This window comes from Halictus rubicundus, chromosome 2 (genome assembly GCF_050948215.1).
Source record: "Halictus rubicundus isolate RS-2024b chromosome 2, iyHalRubi1_principal, whole genome shotgun sequence".
Taxonomy (NCBI): domain Eukaryota; kingdom Metazoa; phylum Arthropoda; class Insecta; order Hymenoptera; family Halictidae; genus Halictus; species Halictus rubicundus.
Window position 1 is genome coordinate 25,847,119 of NC_135150.1, and position 20,273 is coordinate 25,867,391.

The 20,273-nt window shown below is 40.3% G+C and overlaps 1 protein-coding gene across 2 annotated transcripts in view; it reads left to right on the forward strand.

The window, feature by feature from the left end:
• The window catches only part of LOC143365831 (cell growth regulator with RING finger domain protein 1), a 64,218-nt gene that overhangs the window by 15,260 nt on the left and 28,685 nt on the right, over window positions 1-20,273 (forward strand). For both annotated transcript variants that reach the window (XM_076806399.1, XM_076806398.1), the window contains exon 2: window positions 3,947-4,104. In XM_076806399.1, the coding sequence (XP_076662514.1) occupies window positions 3,951-4,104 (154 nt within the window). In that variant the 5' untranslated portion in view covers window positions 3,947-3,950. The remainder of the gene's footprint in view (window positions 1-3,946; window positions 4,105-20,273) is intronic.

Genomic DNA, 20,273 nt, shown 5'->3' on the forward strand with positions numbered 1-20,273 from the left:
AATTTTTCCACTTCATGTAGTGATCCAATCGTTCTAACTTCTCAGAAAAATTCAAGTAGTGTAGTCCAACATTGACAAAGTTATGCGATTTTCAAGAGCGCACGAATACTTATGGTACTGACTGTATATCGATAATCCAGCGTACACTTTTATAGTGGAAGCGTTCACGTTGAAGCGGCGAGTAGATCTACTGTATTGGTACCCTAAGCGCGCGTTCAACGGAGATCATATTGTCGGCGTATTGTACACGCGTGGTTCCGTGCTTCATTTTTCAAGATGGCGATTCACGGCTATTCGATAGAATTTATTCGAGTGGAATGACGGGTCCGATCTGTCCGTGGCGAAATAAAACTGTCCACGGGAGAGGAATCTCTTCCTCTCTCGGTGTTGGTCGTGGACGTGGTCACCGGTATCAAGGTCAAGACCCGAATCGTTCAAAAACGTTGAACGCGCTTAACGGAATCGCCGCTCACACGGATATAGAGATTCTCTTATATTCGACGGGAGAAAGCCGGCTAAAAGTGGACTAAAAACCATAATCGCGCGCGCAGGTCCCGTTTCCTCCTCGAAACGAGTCCACGGAGTATAGTATTCGGTGTTGCGCCGACCGACGAAGGTACAGTTATATCTTTCCTTCGGCCAGCTCGAATCGAATCGGACCGTGTATTCGTTTCGTCATCGAGTAACGTTGGACTCGTACCATCCTCAGCGCCGCGTTCTTTCATTTCATTTGATTCGATTTCATTTCATTACATTTCATTTCATTTCATTTCATTTCATGATCGTAGATTCTTTTCAAACGGATGGATGTGGGATGGCCATTTTCCTTTTCTCGCCGGGCCTCTGATCGGCGAGCGCCAACGAATAAGTTGCGAAAATCACAGGGCCCGCTCTAGCGCTTGCGACGCCCCGGGCAAGAAAACAAATTGCCGCCCCTTTTCAAGCACTAAGCACCGCGCTGAACAAAATGACCTTTTTTTCTTTTTTAGCAAAATTTGTCTGGCAAGGGTAGTCTGAAATTTTCTATTAATTGAATATTTAACACATCAATATTTTTCTCACACTTACAGCCAAAGCCAAAATGGCGCCCCGGGAAAATGCCCAGGTTGTCCCCCCCCCCTAGAGCGGGCCCTGGCAAAAATGCGGGGGAGGCTCAGCGGCTTATCATCTCAAGGTCGACGGCCGATCGCCCGTGGCCGAGAGGTTATTGTCACGTTGGAGGTCGAACGAAGCTTGCGGTCATTCGCACCTCGATTCGTTCGAAAGGACGAACGACGGAAAACGGCCATTTATCGGGTGGCGGCGATAAGCGGTCCCCGTTTGGACTTTTATCAGACGCGATTATATTTCGAATGGAACCAGATTTAATTGAATCGTTGCTTCGCCCTGGAAGTTTCGCGCATCGGAAAACGGAGCAAGACCATTCTTTTCCGTTGTCGAACGACCGTTTGTCAACAAGAAGACGCCGAAGCGTTATTTAAGCGGTACAGTGATTTTTCTATACGGGGTGTTCATTTGGAAACTCTCCAGCCCAGTATCTCGAAAAGTATGGAAGATATTAAAAATTGTAAAACACGTGTCCAAGGATTTCGAGGGGGACAGTTGCCAAGGTCATTTGAAGGTCAACTTTGTTTTTTCAAATGGAGACCTATATTTTTTATTATGAGATCCTATTGTACGTAAAAGGCCATTTTCGTAGGATACTTTTTTTATCCATGCACTCGTTTCGGAAATATTTGAAGAAAAGTATTGTCAGAAGAATTTGTTATAGTTATAAAGAAATTGCAAACTCTCTCTCGCAGTATAAGTATGCCTCGCTCTACATCTCTTTAAATATCTCCGAAACTAGTGCGCATATAAAAAAAGGTATCCTATGAAGATTGCTTTTTACGTACAATAAGATCCCACGATAAAAAATATACAGGGTGGACCACATAATGCCATCGATTTTAAAGTTCTTGGTCTTAAATCGCATGGACCTGAAGGGCCTTTCAGTAGAATTGATATGAGTATTTCATATCAACAAAATTTTTGGAGGTCGCAATTTTTAGAAGCGTAAAGAATTCTGAAGGGGAAACAATGAATTGGTTAAAAATATGCTGGATGCGTTTTTTGAGAGATGAACCGTATACAATTTTCTATAAGATATCAATGGATGAGAATGCAAAGTTTAAAATCCTGGATTTAATACCACGTGGGGAAGAAAGTTTGAAAATATTGTATCGACACCACTTTATAAAAATATAAGACGAATTACAACAGCGATATACAAGGACATGATGGACTCACTATGATACATACCACCGGAGCACTATGCTTCTTCAAATCCCCCCGCATACTCAAAATGTAGACGAGCAGTGAATTGTTATATAATTTATGTAGTTAGGAAATGTCCTGAATCGCATAAATTGTGTTTCTGAACTGTTGTAAAGATACATAAAGTAAATTGAGTATTGTTTTTTCAATTTGAAGCATTTTAAATTATGTCGAATGGACTTTTTCAAATTTTACAACGAATCTGGTTGTTAACTTTGAAAGTGGCTTAACTCCATTTTCGGTAAGAAAGCACATATCATTCACTTAATAATTCCTATTATTTTAATAGCAACTGTAAATTTAACTTTTTTAGATACACTTAAGCAGTATCACACATTGCTATCCTATACGTATATTTTTACTTTTACTGAAACGCAAACTCTCAAATATCTCAATTCAAGTATAAGTGGACTCAGGCCACTTTCAAAATAATCGGCTGATATGTTGTTGACGTATATCGAGAATTCACTGTATTTAATAAAACATTTTTTCGACAGCGGACAACAGGATTTTGCGTTAACGCTTATTATTGTCGTCAGTCGCGCCTGCCCGTGTCGGCGATAACGACGTCGCCGGTGGAAAAAAAAGTTAAATTCATGGCAAACCGACGGAGCGAATAACAATGACATGTAAATTACCGTGCCCGTTTGAGAACAAAAAAAAAATGACAGGATAAATAGATTCGATCGCGGGTTCAGCTCATTAGCGTCGTCTATCGCACTCGGAATCTCGAAAACGAAACCGAGCGCACGGAGTCGGCTTCCTTACGAAATCCGTTCGAACAACAAGGAGCGACGCGTACACTCGAGACACCGTGTGTACAGAGATTTTTGAAATCGGTGATTTCACCGCGAGCTTTCGCAATTGGCACGAACCGGCGAAGATCCTGTCGAAATCGAGATCGAAATCGGTGCAAAAGCTTGCCTGGCACGATTTCGAAGAGTGGGGGGGGGGGGGTGGGGGATCTCCATTTTGGGAAAATTCGAGCAAACAAAATCGAGACTAAAATTCGCAAAACAATTATCTCGTTTGTCCGGCAGCTAATCGGTTTGTCGTAAGCCGCATGCCTGCACGCCGGATATTCTGGCTTGTTCGAATTATGCGATCAAATGTCACGCTGTTCTAGTTAATTAGGTGATTTGTCGATCCGAGAATGTGTCATTCGAACGTCGAGCGAAACGGGAAAAGAGCGAGAACAAAAACATATTGAATATTTAGATCCGTCGGTAGATCGCGTTGAATAATTAATTGGCCTGACTGTTGCTCGAGGAAACCGTGCCACCTAATTTATACCCTATTAGCGTTTCCGTCTCGGAGTTCCTCGTCGGTTTTCAAACTTCGTCGGATTCGCCGTTGGCCAATTAAACGGACGGATAACATCTTCGGGAAACCGGGACGGTTTATCGGGCCGCGTTATCTGTGACCGCTTTCCCTTTGTGTCCGTTCGAAATAAATAAAAAGAAAAAAAAAGGATTGTTCGATTTCGTTGAACGAGAACTGTAATAAGAATTACGATCTTCTCGACGGATCGTCGCGACGTAGTTCTCACGTTGCGAGCGTAAGCGTTCGCCGACTATTTTTAAGCTAGAGTGGATCGATTAAAAAGAAAGACACAATTGGTTTTGCGCAGGAACATGATCGTACTTCGTATTCACGGCGACGAATTGATGTTCGGCGGCAGTGGAACCGTAATGACACACTCGCCACGTATACCTCAGATGGAGATGATGAAGGTCCACATTCCGTTCACCTTCAAGCTTCACGAAAGTTTCAAGAGCACTTACGCCGGTGAGTTCAGACAACCAAGCACCCTCTTCTATTCGCTTCTCTTTTCCTTCTTACGCTTCTGCTTTCCTTTCTCAGCAGGGCCCGCTCTAGCGGTTACGACGCCCCGGGCAAACAAAACAAATTGCCGCCCCTTTTGAAGCACTAAGCACCGCGCTGAACAAAATGACCGTTTTTCTTTTTTTTTTTTTTTTAGCAAAATTGTCTGGCAAGGGTAGTCCGAAATGTTCTATTCATTGAATATTTAACACATCAATATTTTTCTCACACTTACAGCCAAAGCCAAAGTGGCGCCCCTAAATTTTGCCGCCCCGGGCAAATGCCTAGAGCCGGCCCTGCTTTCTCTTTCGATTGTGTTATCGATACGCGGCAATGCAGCGAACGATTCCTCGGCACGTTCCACCGTCCCACTGATCGAGGAATTAGGAGGAAAAAAGGTTCAAAATTGAAGGTAAAGACAAACACGTATCGGTGGATTTTTTATGCACTATACATCCCACAGGGACGCAAAGTGTCCTCCGAGTCTCGTTAACAACGAAACGAATGACGAACGCAAACATCGCGTCGCAACGCATAATTGTTTTAGGTTTATTTTTTTTTTTATTAGGAAATCTCTTATGAGATTTATTGTTACGTAGTTTTTTTTTTTTCTTTTTGTAGACGTTCATTTTAAAGTGGTCGCATTAACGGCCAGGTCATTAGCGACCACTTCAGTTACAATTGAATATAACAGAGAAGGTTACAAAAGGACAAAAAAACAAAAGGACGTTTCCAATATTGTTCTCGTTGAAATTAGTCATGAGGTCATTTTCGATGGAAAATCTGGATCGTTGAGAAGAGAATTTAGGACATTCGAGTAGGATATGTTGGATGTTGTTGGATACGGCGCAAATTGTACATTCCGGTGGGTTTTGTTTAGTTATCAGGAATTCGTGGATATATATTGTTACGTAGTGTTTAATACAGAGTATTACATAGTATAATGTATGGTGTAACGAAAACGATAGCAACGATATAAAAAGAAACAAAAATTCTTAGGCACGTGGGTTACATGAATTTAAAAAGGCTATTATATAGACGCACGCATTAATATTAGGATCAGCTATTAAGCAACCTATGTCCAATGGCAATTGGAAACCTGCTTTAGAAAGATTTTGGATCAGTTTTATCCTCTGATCATTATACAGGTTACACTGCCATAGAACATGGTTAAGCGTTTCTTGCTCTCGGTTACATTTACATTTGGGGTCATCGATAATGCCAATGCGAGCAAGTGAAGCAGCCAAATGATAATGGTCCGCCCTGCATCCATTAACTGAAACAATGCATTGACGGGTTAGCTTTTTCTGCCCAAACCAAGGTGTACGAACATCTTTATAGTATCGTTGAAAACAAGCTCTACCCTTATGCAGCCCTTGGTCTTTTATTATTTTAACTGTATTTAAAATCGCATCCTTCTTAAAAGTTTCGGATAGGTGAGAGTTCTTCGTGCTGTCCACTGGCTTATTTGTATATTCGTATCTTCTTTTGATAATTTTGCAGCCATATTGGCACTCGAAGCTTCACCAGATGAGACAAATTTCTTTGGTCTTCCTCCAACATTTAATAATATAGCTTTACAGTATTTTGACGAACCGTTATTCAAAAGAGAAATTACTTTTTCTAAACAATTTGGAGCAATTGATTTCACATATTTATTCTTACTTCACTTGCGTGCTTTTCCGTTCGACTGACTGCGAAGAACCGAGTGTTAAGATGTAGAATATTTTGTAAACATACATAACAAAGTGCTAGATGTAAACATACTACTAGAACATTCCACGTACACATTTTTTCTACGGACCGGTGCAAAACCGAGTCAATCTGTTTAGTTCGTCATTGCTAAACGTGGAGACATTAGTTATTGAAAAAAATTTCTTCAGTTCTAATTATGATAAAAATAATTATAATATTTATTTTTTGTTGTTCTTCTATACTCCTAGCAATAGATAATGATTTACACAAAAGTTGTGGTTATTGGTTCAGTTATGCTCCTTACGACGGCCTACGCGTAAAAAGCGTCGCGCAGTGGTCCTAATCGATGAATTAGGAGGAAAAAAGTTCAAAATTGAAGGTAAAGAAAGACACGTATCAGTGAATTTTTGATGTACTATACATCCCACAGGGACGCAAAGTGACCTCTGAGTCTCATTAACAATGAAACGAATGACGAACGCAACTATCGCGTCGCAACGCATAATTGTTTTAGGTTACTCGATCGCTTGTCGCGAAATAGTGTATGTGAAAACGTGTGTTCCGATTACCTGGCGTTAGAAATACTTTTATATTCATGATAATATGAATTCCACAGTTGAAGGTAAATATAAAACTGCAAATTTATTTCAATTTCGTGACTCGTATTATTATTTCTACTTCGTGACATCTCGATACACACGGTCCTCGTTTCTTTCGTAAGCTATTCCACGTTTTGCGGAGCGCAGAACCCGAGTTACTAAATGTTACTAATTCAAACTATTTTTAAGCAAGAGTAACACTCCTGTACTCGATACAAATTCAACAGCTTCTCGCCTCTAGTTGCCATTTTGTGAGAGATAATTCTTTTTGTAGACAGAGTGCGCTCTATAACTCCGGGGGACATGGTTATTCGCCTGAAGGAATTAGGCCTTATGCAATCGACTATGACCAAGAATCGTCATATGCTCGTAAATTATTTAGAGAATGAGCTGGAAAGTGCAGGAGGTCAAAATTTGTCCAGTGGAACGGGTGCCCGTGGGCAAGTAGAATACTGAATTATCATCGGAGGAATGCTAAATTGAAAAACAATCATCTGTCCCAGTAAGATATAAATTTTTTAATCATAAATTGCATCACCGTATCTCGAAAACTATTAATCGCATCGAGTTCGTTATGGTCTCATTCAATTTAGAATGAAAAGATATATGAACAATGGTATTGTGCTCAACAGAAAAAATGATTTTAGAATTTTTTCCTCCTAATTCGTCGATTGGGACCACTGTGCGTCGCGTGGTGCATTGTCGAGGAATTAGGCTGCGCTTCGATTCCGTCTTGGAAATTCGTGGAAAAACTTGTCGACGTTTGCACGGTGAAACGATCCGCAGTCTAATTTGCAACAGCAAATGAAATGGCTCCGTCGAGAAGACCAGCAAGGTGTGGGTTAGTCTCCCCCCCCCCCTCAGGTGTAATTAGCACCGAAAAATTGGCCCCCAGGGGGCAATCCGAAGCGAGGATCGTCCGTTGTTCGCGCCTGTCATCGAAGCAGCACCGTAACGCCGTAATTCGAATCTCTTCACGGGTTTTGTCCATCGAAGCGTTCGAGCTGCTTTATAAATAAAACATGCTCGATTCGAACGCGGCTCGAAGATCGCGCCGATCTTGAATTATTTATGCGCGACGAAGAAAAAAAGCATCCTCTGTTAACCTTCCTCCACCCGACGCGACGCGACGGTTCATCGTCCTTTGTGATTTTCGTTATAGTTCCTCCGATTGAAAGGAAAACCCGAACCCCCGTAAACAACTGAGGTCGTGTCTCGTCGCCATTCGCCTAATACTCCTAATAAGGTTCGAACCTGCAGGGATGCAGGTTTCCTGGACAGTGGTTGCATCGGTAACGATAATTCAGCAACGATCGGGCGTTTTCTACAGCTGCTCTTCGAGGATTCGGTTTCGTAAGTCCCGGTGGAGCAGGTTAATTAACTCGAAGGAACAGAGCCCGCACGCTGCTCGACCGGACCGAAAGTAGGTTACAGACACGCGGCTAAAGGAAAAAAGATGACGCCCCTTCCTCCTCGAGCCCCCCCACCACCTCCACTGCTCCTCGAGTCTCTCGATCGGTATGCAGGTGTGAAGCCACCTGTAGTTACGAAACGCTTTTACCTTGACCGCTTGGCCAGGTCATCGTGAGTCATTTAACCCGGGCAGACCGTATCCGTCCTTCTCGACTCGCTCCCCTTAATTCTGCCAAAAAGTTCGATTCTTGCCACCGTCCACGATCGATCCGCACGATTTCGGCTACGTTCTTCGCGCCGCACGAGAATCACGATACGCGCACAATTCCAGCGTATAATCGGCGCGGAGTGCAAACGCTCTTTGCCCTGGAAACGCTCCAATTTCCCCTCGAGTATCTGCCACACGTGGAAAACAACCTCGACGAACGAAAAGGATTTCCTGTTTTGGATTTTGCGAGGTGAACGTCCACGGAAGACTATCTCCGCGTGGGCGCGGTGTCGATAGCGATCTCGATCTTGCTATGGGAGATCCTATGGGAGAGCTATGGGAGATCCCATGGAAGGCGCACGGTGGCATTAGCGATCATCAGTTGTCGACGACGCGGGACAGTTTTGTAATAGCTCGAATAATTTCCCGTGGAAATCTTAACTTGAGAGCCCGGGAATACTCGGGTATTATAATATACAGTGCTGTGAATAATTATAAACTGAATCCTATTTTTATGTTTTTCATAGTACTGAAATAAGAGTTGACGAAACCGTTTATGCATTTTTAAATTCTAATACAAAACAAAAGTGTGGAAACAACAAATAAAAGTTTTGTTCCTTAGAAATCTGAAAAACATTGCTTTCGTTCTTAAAATTGTGGTTTAAGCTGTGAATAAGTATAGACTCATTATTAATTTGAATATCTTTCATTTAGTATTTAGTACATTTTCCTTTACTTTTTGTTACATGTAAGAGCCGGTCAGGAACATTAGTAAATAGCTTGTTTAAGATGTCATTTGGAATATCTGCCCAAGCAGATTTTATTCTTTTTTGAAATTCGACAATACTTTCTATCGGTGGCTTCTCCTGATCATAAACTTTCCTCGTAAGGATACCCCATAGATTTTCGATGGGGTTCAAATCAGGGCTCAGTGCTGGCCATGGTAATAACTCGATCCCGAACTCTTGAAACCACTTTTTTGTAGAGGATGCTGTGCGAAAGAGAGCATTATCTTGCTGGAAAATCGTTTTGTCGTCTTCTGTTAATGTTGTAAAAGGCAACAAATAGTCGTGTAACATCTGTTGACAACCAGCAGCATTCATTCTACCGTTTACAAAAGCTATTTCAGTTTTAAAATCTTTTTCAAAGGCAGCCCAAAACAATACTGATCCACCTCCCTGGACTCTCCGCGACACGATCTTTCTTTCTTTTCTCAAATCGTGCCGATAATAATTGAACCCATCAGGCCCATCAAGATTACACTTTTTTTCATCGCTCCAGATCACATGTCTCCACATGCTACTTTTTTAAATGAATTTTTCGGCAAATTTTAGTCTAGCGTCAATATGACGCTTTTGTAATGGCGGTTTTCGCAAACATTTCTGATATTGAAACCTTCCAGAATATGCGACCCACTTCCTTACAAGACTAGAATAACATTTCAAGTTAAATCGACTCACAATTTTGGACGAAGAAGTTCCAGTTTTTGATATATCTCCCTCAAAACCGCACGTTTTACGAAAATCGTGTAGGTCGTCCTAATCGCTCGATTCTCCCGTAATTTTCAATGGCAAGTGTCAACAAATTTTTAACTGCACCTTTGCAATCTATTAATTATCCTCGCATCTTGTCCTTGACTTTTCCCACAGCTCCTCAAATCGATTATTCGTTGTTTTTCTACATCACCGAATTGCGTGCCACGCGGCGCAGTGTATAGTACGGAACTGTTTCAAAGATCTTCAAAAAACTACATTTAGAGACTTGCTGTAATATCATCTCACTCGGTAGATCCGACAAAGCTACACAAAAGTTCTGAACGAGGTATGAACAGCGACAGAGTTTATCAATATTCACAGCTGAAATCTGCTTGTTTTGAAACATTCGGCTACTGTGTTGCACGAAGAAGAGCTAGCAAGAAACAGTTTACGCAAAAAAGGTCGTGCCACCTCATCATAAATGCAGTAAAACTTACCGAGGGGATTCTTGGAAGTAACAACGAAAACATACAGGAAATGTCAGTTTATAATTGTTCACAGCACTGTAGTACACATCTTTACAAAATAATTGTTAAGTTCAGAGGTTAGCCTCGCGGGACCGTCTTTATTCGAGCGATCGCGCAGAGAAACGGAGCAAGAGAGAGAGAGAGAGAGAGAGAGAGAGAGAGACCGTGCTCCTAGGCGAGCCTGTGAGATCTCGATCTTGGGATCTCTTTGCGTAAAAAGTGAAATCGTTCGATTGCACCGTGCAAAGTGTGGGTACACGATCCTCGAGAGTATTCGGAGAATTTTGTCGTCCAGCCGCCTTCGGCCACGGGGATTTTGAACGCACGCTGAAAAGTAAACGCGTGTCGCCTTGAGCTAGAAATCGATGACGCACCACCACCGGGCTACGCGTTCATCCCGCTCGCAAACGGTTCTATTCATTCTATTCATCTCGATCCCGAGCCTTTCGAGCCGCTCTCGGGGCCACTCTCGTTCCTCGAGGAGCGCGCGTTACCCGATGATTTTCTCCTCCCCGTCGAAGGTCTCGCGAAACGATCAAAAATTCATCGTTGTCCGTGAAAAGCCTGTTACCCACGGCCCACAACCCGTATCTGGTACGTATGGTCGATCATGCTCCCGAGCCCTGAACCTTATCGAGAAGAGACGATTTATATTAACCCTTTGCACTCGAAGCTATTCTAAGTCGAAAACGAAACATTTCTGCCGACCTAGAATATTTCCCTTCCATATAGTTTTTTTTTTTCACGTTATACGTACGAAAATTGTGCAATTTGCAGTTATATTCAGTCGTAGTTCAAAGATTGTAGATTATCTATTCGAATCGTAATTACATCTTGTAACATTGTGATGCCAACCTGTGAAATTGTAATACCACATTGCATAACGAAATGGACCCATTTAAGGGTCTAAAGGGCTTTAATAAAAAAGAAAAGAAAATGGTGCAATTTACCCGGAGGGGAACAAAATAAAGTACTGCTAGTATTACTGCTTGTGAAACACTGAAATGTTTAGTAATTTATTACATACGAACTAATTTTACCCGTTGCCCTGCAATATCGAGTCAGACTCGTGATGAAGATTTTGAAGAGAGTCTAATAAATATTTATGTTATTAATGTCCTTTAAAACGAAATGAAATTCTATTTTGTTGTAGCTGATATACAGTCGAGGACGATACTGAGTGACCACTCTTAGAAATCATTTGAAGAAATTATTTGAATTTTTTTATATGTTAGACCGACTAGTTTGCTAGATAATGAGTAGACAAAAATTTCTTTGGATTACAATTGGTTGGAGTGATAAAAAAATGAAAAAATGGTGATTTTTCAACTTTTTTTTATGTGAGCCAACAACGATAATTTAAGAAATGTGTTTTGCAGATTCCCGTAATTTGCATGTATACTGAAAATTTCGTTGAAATCGGTCAACGTTGCAATGAGCGAAAAACGTTTAAAGATGATCGCATAAGGGCGAAATTCCCTGGCAAGGTCGACAATTTTCGACTTTTTAACTTCGATGAAATTTTCAGTATGCATACAAGGTACCGAAATCTAGAAAACGAATTTTTCAAATGATCGTTGTAGGCTCAGATAAAACAGTTAAAAAATCATCATTTCTTCAATCCAACCACTTGCAATCTAAAAAAATTTTTTGTTCACTGATCCTCTAGCAAACTAATCGATCTGACATCTAAAAAGAAATTCAACTCGTTTGGACAAATTTTGAAAAAAGTTATGCGATTTTTAAAGTCCCCGACTGTATGTATCCTTCGGAGAAAACATAGGCACGCAATAAATATAAACTATCTTCTGTTCCATGAAATTCTGAGCGATGAAGAATTTCTAATCATCATAATCACAGAGTAAATAGTAGTGCGCTGAGTTAACAATGTAAAAAACATTTTCAATAATGATACAGCAATTTTTAGTGTCGCCTTAGGGTCGCCATTCGAGTGCTAAAGGGTTAAGTCTGTTCCTCGTTGCATTCGCTAAAGATGACTGGCGAAACAATCGATGCTAGCGAATGCGTCGAATGTATCGATACACGTCGAGGTTGAAAGATATCGATAAGACCGGAGCGAGAGAGAGAGAGAGAGAGAGAGAGAGAGAGAGAGAGAGAGAGAGAGAGAGAGAGAGAGAGAGAGAGAAATTGTCACGGATCGGTAAACATCGGTATCGAGGTCCGCATTATCGATGCTTGTAGGCAACTCGGTTCGCGGCTATCTACCGATGATAGTTAACGCAACGTTCCGAACAGAACTCATGCGATCGATGATGCTTTATCGTTATCGAGTTTCCTCGAAGCAGCTTCGAGAGACTAATCTCTCCCGGACTGCAAAATGCTTCGTAGAAACCGTGCGCACGAGTCTGCGCGCTATCGCAACTCTTCGAAAAGGAAAGTTCCTCTTGGATGAGAATCGAGAGGGAGGGAAACGAGCGGAGACGTCGAAACGTCGAAACGTCGTTCGTCGCTTGTTTTCACCACTTCTATTATTCTACCGTTTGCTCCTTGGACCCACTCAAAATAGAAAACAAATTTGATCCTCGTCGCCGGAGAAAGTTCGACGTTCGAAGCGTCCTCGAACCCAATCGGTCAATTTCATTATACCGGACGCGCCGAATCAAATCGATAAATCAAATTTCACCTACCTTGGCCGCACCAACGATTATGTGAGCCGTTTATTCTGAAACTGGCCTAAGTCCGTTTGTCAATTATTTTTTGTTGCCCGTAATTACGTGTACAACTTCAAATATTCAGAGTATACACGATAATTTTGGACACATGAGTTTTCGCGGTTAGGTCAGTAATTAAAACCGTCACTTTGAAAGTGGCCTAAGTGCGATCCACTGTCCTTCGGACATTATCAAAAAGTGCCGGAAAGGTAATAATTTTATTCTAAGCGAAACGAAACAAGAGTATTTCATATCAACACAATTTTTGGGGGACGCAATTTTTAAAAGGGTAAAGAATTCTAACGGAGAAACAATGCGTTGGTTAAAAATATGCTGAATGCGTTTTTTGAGAGATGAACCGTATACAATTTTCTATAAGATATCAATGGATGAGAATGCAAAGTTTAAAATTCTGGATTTATTACCACGTCGGAGTAGACCAAGAAAATTTGAAAATATTGTATTGGCGCCGCTTTATAAAAATATAAGACGAACTACAGCAGCGATATACAAGGACATGATGGACTTACTATGATACATACCACCGGAGCACCATAACTTCTTCAAATCCCTCCCTCATACACAAAATGTAAATGAGCAGTAAATTGTTATGTGATTTATGTAGTTAGAAAATGTCCTGAATTGCATAAATTGTGTTTCTGAACTGTTGTAAAGATACATAAAGTAAATTGAGTATTGTTTTTTCAATTTGAAGCATTTTAAATTATGTCGAATGGACTTGGGCTCTTTCAAATTTTACAACGAATCTGGTTGTTAACTTTGAAAGTCGCTTAACTCCATTTTTGGTAAGAAAACACATATCATTCACTTAATAATTCCTATTATTTTAATAGCAACTGCAAATTTAACTCTTTTAGATACACGTAAGCAGTATCACACATTGGTACCCTATACGTATATTTTTAACCCTTAGCACTCGAATGTAAGGCGCCACTAAAAATTGCTGTATCATTATTCAAAATGTTTTTTACACTATTCAATTTGTTTGTATGTAATAAATTACTAAACACTTCAGTATTGTACGAGCATTTTCATGTGTATAACACAAAAATATATATATACAAGGGAAATATTCTAAGTCAGAAGAAACGTTTCGTTTTGGAGTTAAAATAGCTTCGAGTGCAAAGGATTAATTGTATTGAAACACAAACCCTTAAATGTCTCAATTTAAGTATAAGTGGACTTAGGCCACTTTCAAAATAAACGGCTCATGTATTAGTTACCGCCAAAAATAACGAGGCGAAACGCGTTCTTTCTGTAATCGTCGACACCGGAGACAAAGTGTTTCTTCCCGTTGCAGAGAGCTCTATAAGAGTGCGCTCTTATCTTCGCCACGGTTTCGCCTATACCGAGAATTTCTGCGTCGTTCGACGAAAGTTGATACGATCCTACCTACAGCTCGAATGAAACAGAAATTCTCGGTGTGGACGAAACCGTGGCGAAGATAAGCGTGCGACGGATCACTGTTAGTGTTCCTTCCCGAGAAATTTTATAATTGATTATTTCTCGTTTCTCGAGAAATTCCAGTATTTCCCGAGAAATTTCAATCTAGGAAAATCCTTACGAATCTCATTTATTTTATAAGATATTTTCGGAAATGAATTTTCAGTTCACTCAAATTGCATATTACCAATCAATCGCGTACGTATAAGCATATCTACAGGCAGCACATCAATGCCTACGTATGCATGTTTGCAATGTGAAAATTTATAATAATTGTTGCGGATGCATGTCGACCTGAGGTAATGCACACCCAAAAGGACACCCAGTCTTCAGCAACTTTTGGATGTTCTGTATACGATGAAGCCAACATCCACACAAAATGAAAGAAATTTTTCTACGGCTACAGATTTTTTTACAAAAAAAAAAAGAAGTAGATTGTCTGATTCTACATTGGACGCATTACGCTTCTTAAGAAGTCATTTCAAAACGAAAGCTTAATGTTTCACTTAGAAAAGTTTGGTTTTAAGGGGGCCGACAGGCATTTGGCCTTGACTGTCACGCTATGTTGCGCTGTGCCTTTTTTTCTAGGCATTTTACGTCTTAAATAAGTAAGTAATCAATTAAAAATGCATACCACCGTGTTTGTACATGCCTTTGCTACGTCTGTATAGAGCCTTTTTTTCGATACGAACACTAAATCTCTCGAAATTAAGAGAATCTCTTAGCGGCAGCCATCTTGTGACGTCATACTTGCTTCAGAATTCGAATTTTCTGCCGAATATTACAAATTACTCCAGGATGAGGTAGAAATTCGCAATTTGGGCTCCATACAGACGTAGATTGGACTTTTAGGAAACACAATTGACCACTTCTAAACTGCTCATTGCAATATTGAAGCGGCAGTTTGTCTAGATTTTGACCCTTGCGTACGTATATGGATTTCAAACCATGCCGGCCCCCTTAAATACGTAAATTCATCGGCTACATTTAGCGTCTATTTTTTCCTTGTTTTTAAAGTTATATTGAACAGGAATCAGCACTGAGTTAAAGTTTTATGCCCTTTCGATAAATATTATCAACGATATTCGAGAAAGAGAGAGAGAGAGAGAGAGAGAGAGAGAGAGAGAGAGAGAGAGAGAGAGAGAATGCGTGGATAAGTTTTATTTTGTTGCAAGTATAGGATATTGTAAACCGAGCCCAATTCTTGGCTATAAGGCTGAATAAAGCAATATTCTATTATTATCGATATTCCAAATATTATAAGTTTCCCGAATATTTTTCTATTTCGTTAAAAATTCTCGAGAAATTTCGAGACGTATAGTCTTCTTTTTCATTTCTCGAGAAATGAAAAATGTTGAGAAATCAGGAACACTAATCACGGTGGAGTTGCTGCATAATTGATACGTGTGGGTAACAGCCTAACAGCGCTAGCCCAGCGGACGCAGCGCGACGCGTTGCAAGATAAGGTAAGCCGAGACAAGGCAAGGCAAGACAAGGCAAGACAAGGGCAGACCGTTTTCGAATTCCAGGCCCGTAGCCAAAGGTGGCCATGTACAAAACCGTGAGGGTCGATAGCAGAGTTTAGTCTCGCTGATCGAGGACGCCGTTCTCCTGCTGGAACGCGTCGCCTCGCAGCGGCCGAGCCGCTTACGTAATTTTCGTGACAATAGGTTCAAACAATTTCCACCTGGTCGTATCCGATACGATGCGTTTAACGATAAACCAAGCGATCGTCTCGGTTTCTTCGATCGTTATCACCTATATGCTCGATCATGGTTCGCCCCTTGGTACGTTCAGACCGCGACGTACGCTTCGGGACAGTATCGAATGCAGGCATACTCGCATATGTATAATAAATATCTCTAGGAAGGTATTAACGACGAAATAGTTCTCTAACCGTCGTAGCTATCATTGCGAAACAAATCGTAAATGATCGGTTCTACGTTGGACGCGATCACGTCGATGTTTTATTATAGAAACTCTCATATGATATTTGTTTCAACACGATGAAGAATACAATAGAAAGATCACAAACAAGAGAACAAGTTTTACGGGATAGAAAACTGAAGGTGCCCTCCGCGACAAAACTATAAGACATGTGCGAAATTCGATGAAAATTCTATGCAAGTCTCGAGTTTTGTCTTCCTTCCTGCCTCCTGTTTGTACAGTAATAAATGTAGACTACGCTCTGCGACAAAATTATAAGACACGTGTGAAATGAAAATTCTATGCAAGTCTTGAGTCTACCTTCATTCGTAGTGTCATTGTTTACATTATATAGAAGTATATTCTACAGTTCTACGAAAAATCGAAGGCTACAATTCCAAGAACTTGGGAAATGTATGTAAACATCCTCGTCGCGATAAAACTGTAAGACAGCAGCTTCTCGTCGGTCGATCTGACACTCTAATCGCAGCCACCGTGTCAGAAGTAATTGTGTACTGAAAATTAACGCTAGAACGACCGGAGCAGTCAAAATGACTGGTTCCTAATTTTTTCTTTTACAATTACTGAAATTGTAAAAATGTTTTCATCGGAAATTTTTTAACGAACCTCTTCATTCAAGCACATATTACAATAAAAGTTGTATGACGTCCGAATGGGCACAGTCTTGTCGCTGTTACAAAGCAATATACGTCAATCGCATTTATTGCTCGGTCGTTCTAGTGTTAAACATTTGTAATTTTGTTTCTACATAATATAACTACAATGTCGCGTGGGAAAAGTTGACAGACAGTGAGATAAGAGTGATCGTAAATTTAAAAGATGAGAATACGTGAAGTCGAATGTATCATGAAGTTAGCGAGCAAAAATGTTTATATCTCAGAAACGGTTCACCTTTCGACCTTTGTTCACTAAAGCTTTTTTAATCAGCACAGTTTGTTCTATATACCATAGAAATATTGAATGGTTTTTTACACCCTGTATCAAAAAGGCCAGTAGTAAATGAATCATGAAGTTAGCAAGCAAAAATGTTTATATCTCAGAAACGGTTCACCTTTCGACCTTTGTTCACTAAAGCTTTTTTAATCAGCACAGTTTGTTCTATATACCATAGAAATATTGAATGGTTTTTTACACCCTGTATCAAAAAGGCCAGTAGTAAATGAATCATGAAGTTAGCAAGCAAAAATGTTTATATCTCAGAAACGGTTCACCTTTCGACCTTTGTTCACTAAAGCTTTTTTACTCAGCACAGTGTGTTCTATATACCATAGAAATATTGAATGGTTTTTTTACACCCTGTATCAAAAAGGCCAGTAGTAAATGAATCATGAAGTTAGCAAGCAAAAATGTTTATATCTCAGAAACGGTTCACCTTTCGACCTTTGTTCACTAAAGCTTTTTTAATCAGCACAGTTTGTTCTATATACCATAGAAATATTGAATGGTTTTTTACACCCTGTATCAAAAAGGCCAGTAGTGAATGAATCATGAAGTTAGCAAGCAAAAATGTTTATATCTCAGAAACGGTTCACCTTTCGACCTTTGTTCACTAAAGCTTTTTTACTCAGCACAGTGTGTTCTATATACCATAGGAATATTGAATGGTTTTTTACACCCTGTATTAAGAGGCCAGTAGTGAATGAATCATGAAATTAGCAAGCATAAATGTTTATATCTCAGAAACGATTGACCTTTCGACCTATGTTCACTAAAGCTTTTTTAATCAGCACAGTTTGTTCTATATACCATAGAAATATTGAATGGTTTTTTACACCCTGTATCAAAAAGGCCAGTAGTAAATAAATCATGAAGTTAGCAAGCAAAAATGTTTATATCTCAGAAACGGTTCACCTTTCGACCTTTGTTCACTAAAGCTTTTTTACTCAGCACAGTGTGTTCTATATACCATAGGAATATTGAATGGTTTTTTACACCCTGTATTAAGAGGCCAGTAGTGAATGAATCATGAAATTAGCAAGCAAAAATGTTTATATCTCAGAAACGGTTCACCTTTCGACCTTTGTTCACTAAAGCTTTTTTACTCAGCACAGTGTGTTCTATATACCATAGGAATATTGAATGGTTTTTTACACCCTGTATTAAGAGGCCAGTAGTGAATGAATCATGAAATTAGCAAGCATAAATGTTTATATCTCAGAAACGATTGACCTTTCGACCTATGTTCACTAAAGCTTTTTTAATCAGCACAGTTTGTTCTATATACCATAGAAATATTGAATGGTTTTTTACACCCTGTATCAAAAAGGCCAGTAGTAAATAAATCATGAAGTTAGCAAGCAAAAATGTTTATATCTCAGAAACGGTTCACCTTTCGACCTTTGTTCACTAAAGCTTTTTTACTCAGCACAGTGTGTTCTATATACCATAGGAATATTGAATGGTTTTTTACACCCTGTATTAAGAGGCCAGTAGTGAATGAATCATGAAATTAGCAAGCATAAATGTTTATATCTCAGAAACGGTTCACCTTTCGACCTACGTTTACTAGAACTTTTTTACTCAGTACAGTGTATCCTATATACGATATAAATATTGAATGGTTTTTTTTTTAACAGCCTGTATATTTACATCGACTTTGCTGTCGCGATTCGATTCGGTTGATTCTCGTTCCTAAATACAAACGAGAAAACGAAAGTGAAAACAATGTCTCGGCCGGCGCGGCGTCGAATATAGCAGCGTTACGGGTACGACTTCTGGACCTCTGATTTTTAAATTCAAGGACAGCGTCGGGCGAATTGAAAATGTCAAACGCTTGCATAAAATACTCGGGATCCCGGAGGGGATGGTCGTTCGAACGGGTCAAGTTCATCGTCTGCTTCCGAAAGTTGCGCGACGAGGAGCGTGATAGAGAAACGTCTCGACGTATTGTAGAAAATTGCAAGCTCTCTCTCTCTCTCTCTCTCTCTCTCTCTCTCTCTCTCTCTCTCTCTAGTCGACGGTTGTCTGCATTCCACCGTGGAAATATCGCGTGTACCTCGCGACGAGGATTCCGACTAAAGAGTCGACTAGGCATTGTGTAACGCGTAATCGCGATTGGATCGGCAGGGAAGAGGAGCCGAGCTTGTGGTCCAAGTTACGAAAGGGGTAAGCCAACCGGTGACGTAACGTCGCGAGTCGATTGCGACATTCGTTCCACCGCACCGGAGAAATAAATCTCGATCGTTGGAACGATACGATCGCTCCTCTACCCGATTTTCGAACGACACTTTTACCAGGTTTTCCCTCTTTCGTTTCGCTTCGGTCGCTGACCACGACGATCCTCTCCACTCGATTTTTACACGAATCTCATCGTGTTCCGTGGGATGACCCCTGCCCTGGACCCACTAAATTCGTAACTTAAATTTTCACGCCGGAACGTTTATGAAAGCAATCTGGTAACGCGATAATCGTTTCGAATTATGGTATGACGAGGAGTTCAAGAGAAATGCGCATATACAAACCAGAAAGACTATAAATTAATTTAATTTTTCAACCAATGTCACACTGGAAGGTCTAAGCCATGGTTTGAACACGAACGGCTCTCACGAGAATTTATTGTAGCTATTGAGCGGCAACTCTGAGGCGCCATTAAAAATATCGTTTACAGTATTCAATTTGTTTGTATATTATGAAATGAAAAAAAAAAATCATAATTTCAGTCCTACTGAAAAAGAAAAATTTCAGTTCCACTGTGTGTATTGGTCCGACGGCTCTTGTACACATAGAATGGAAAATAGCTTCGCGTGCAAAGGGTTAATCGGTGCTGAGCCGATCATTATAGTCTTAATGCGACTGCGCACACAGTGGTCAGGACGTTGATCATATTGTTTGGCAATGTATCCTCTTCGATTTACAGCGATCTGGGCTAATTCAGCAGTCGCGTGAAATTAACCTTCAGTTGCCCTTCAGCTTGGAAATGTTGGTTGCCTGACCCAATATTGGGGCTAGTCTTCTTATTTGAAAGTTCTTCACAAAATCTAAGCTGCGAATTTGATTTGATACTAGGTTTACGGAGCACTAAAAACGATTATTTTACATTACTTTACAAAAATAACACGATTGTATCTACCAAAATTTGTGGCCATCTTCTTAATAATATATATCCAAAGAAATCAATTTGTTAAATAATTCCT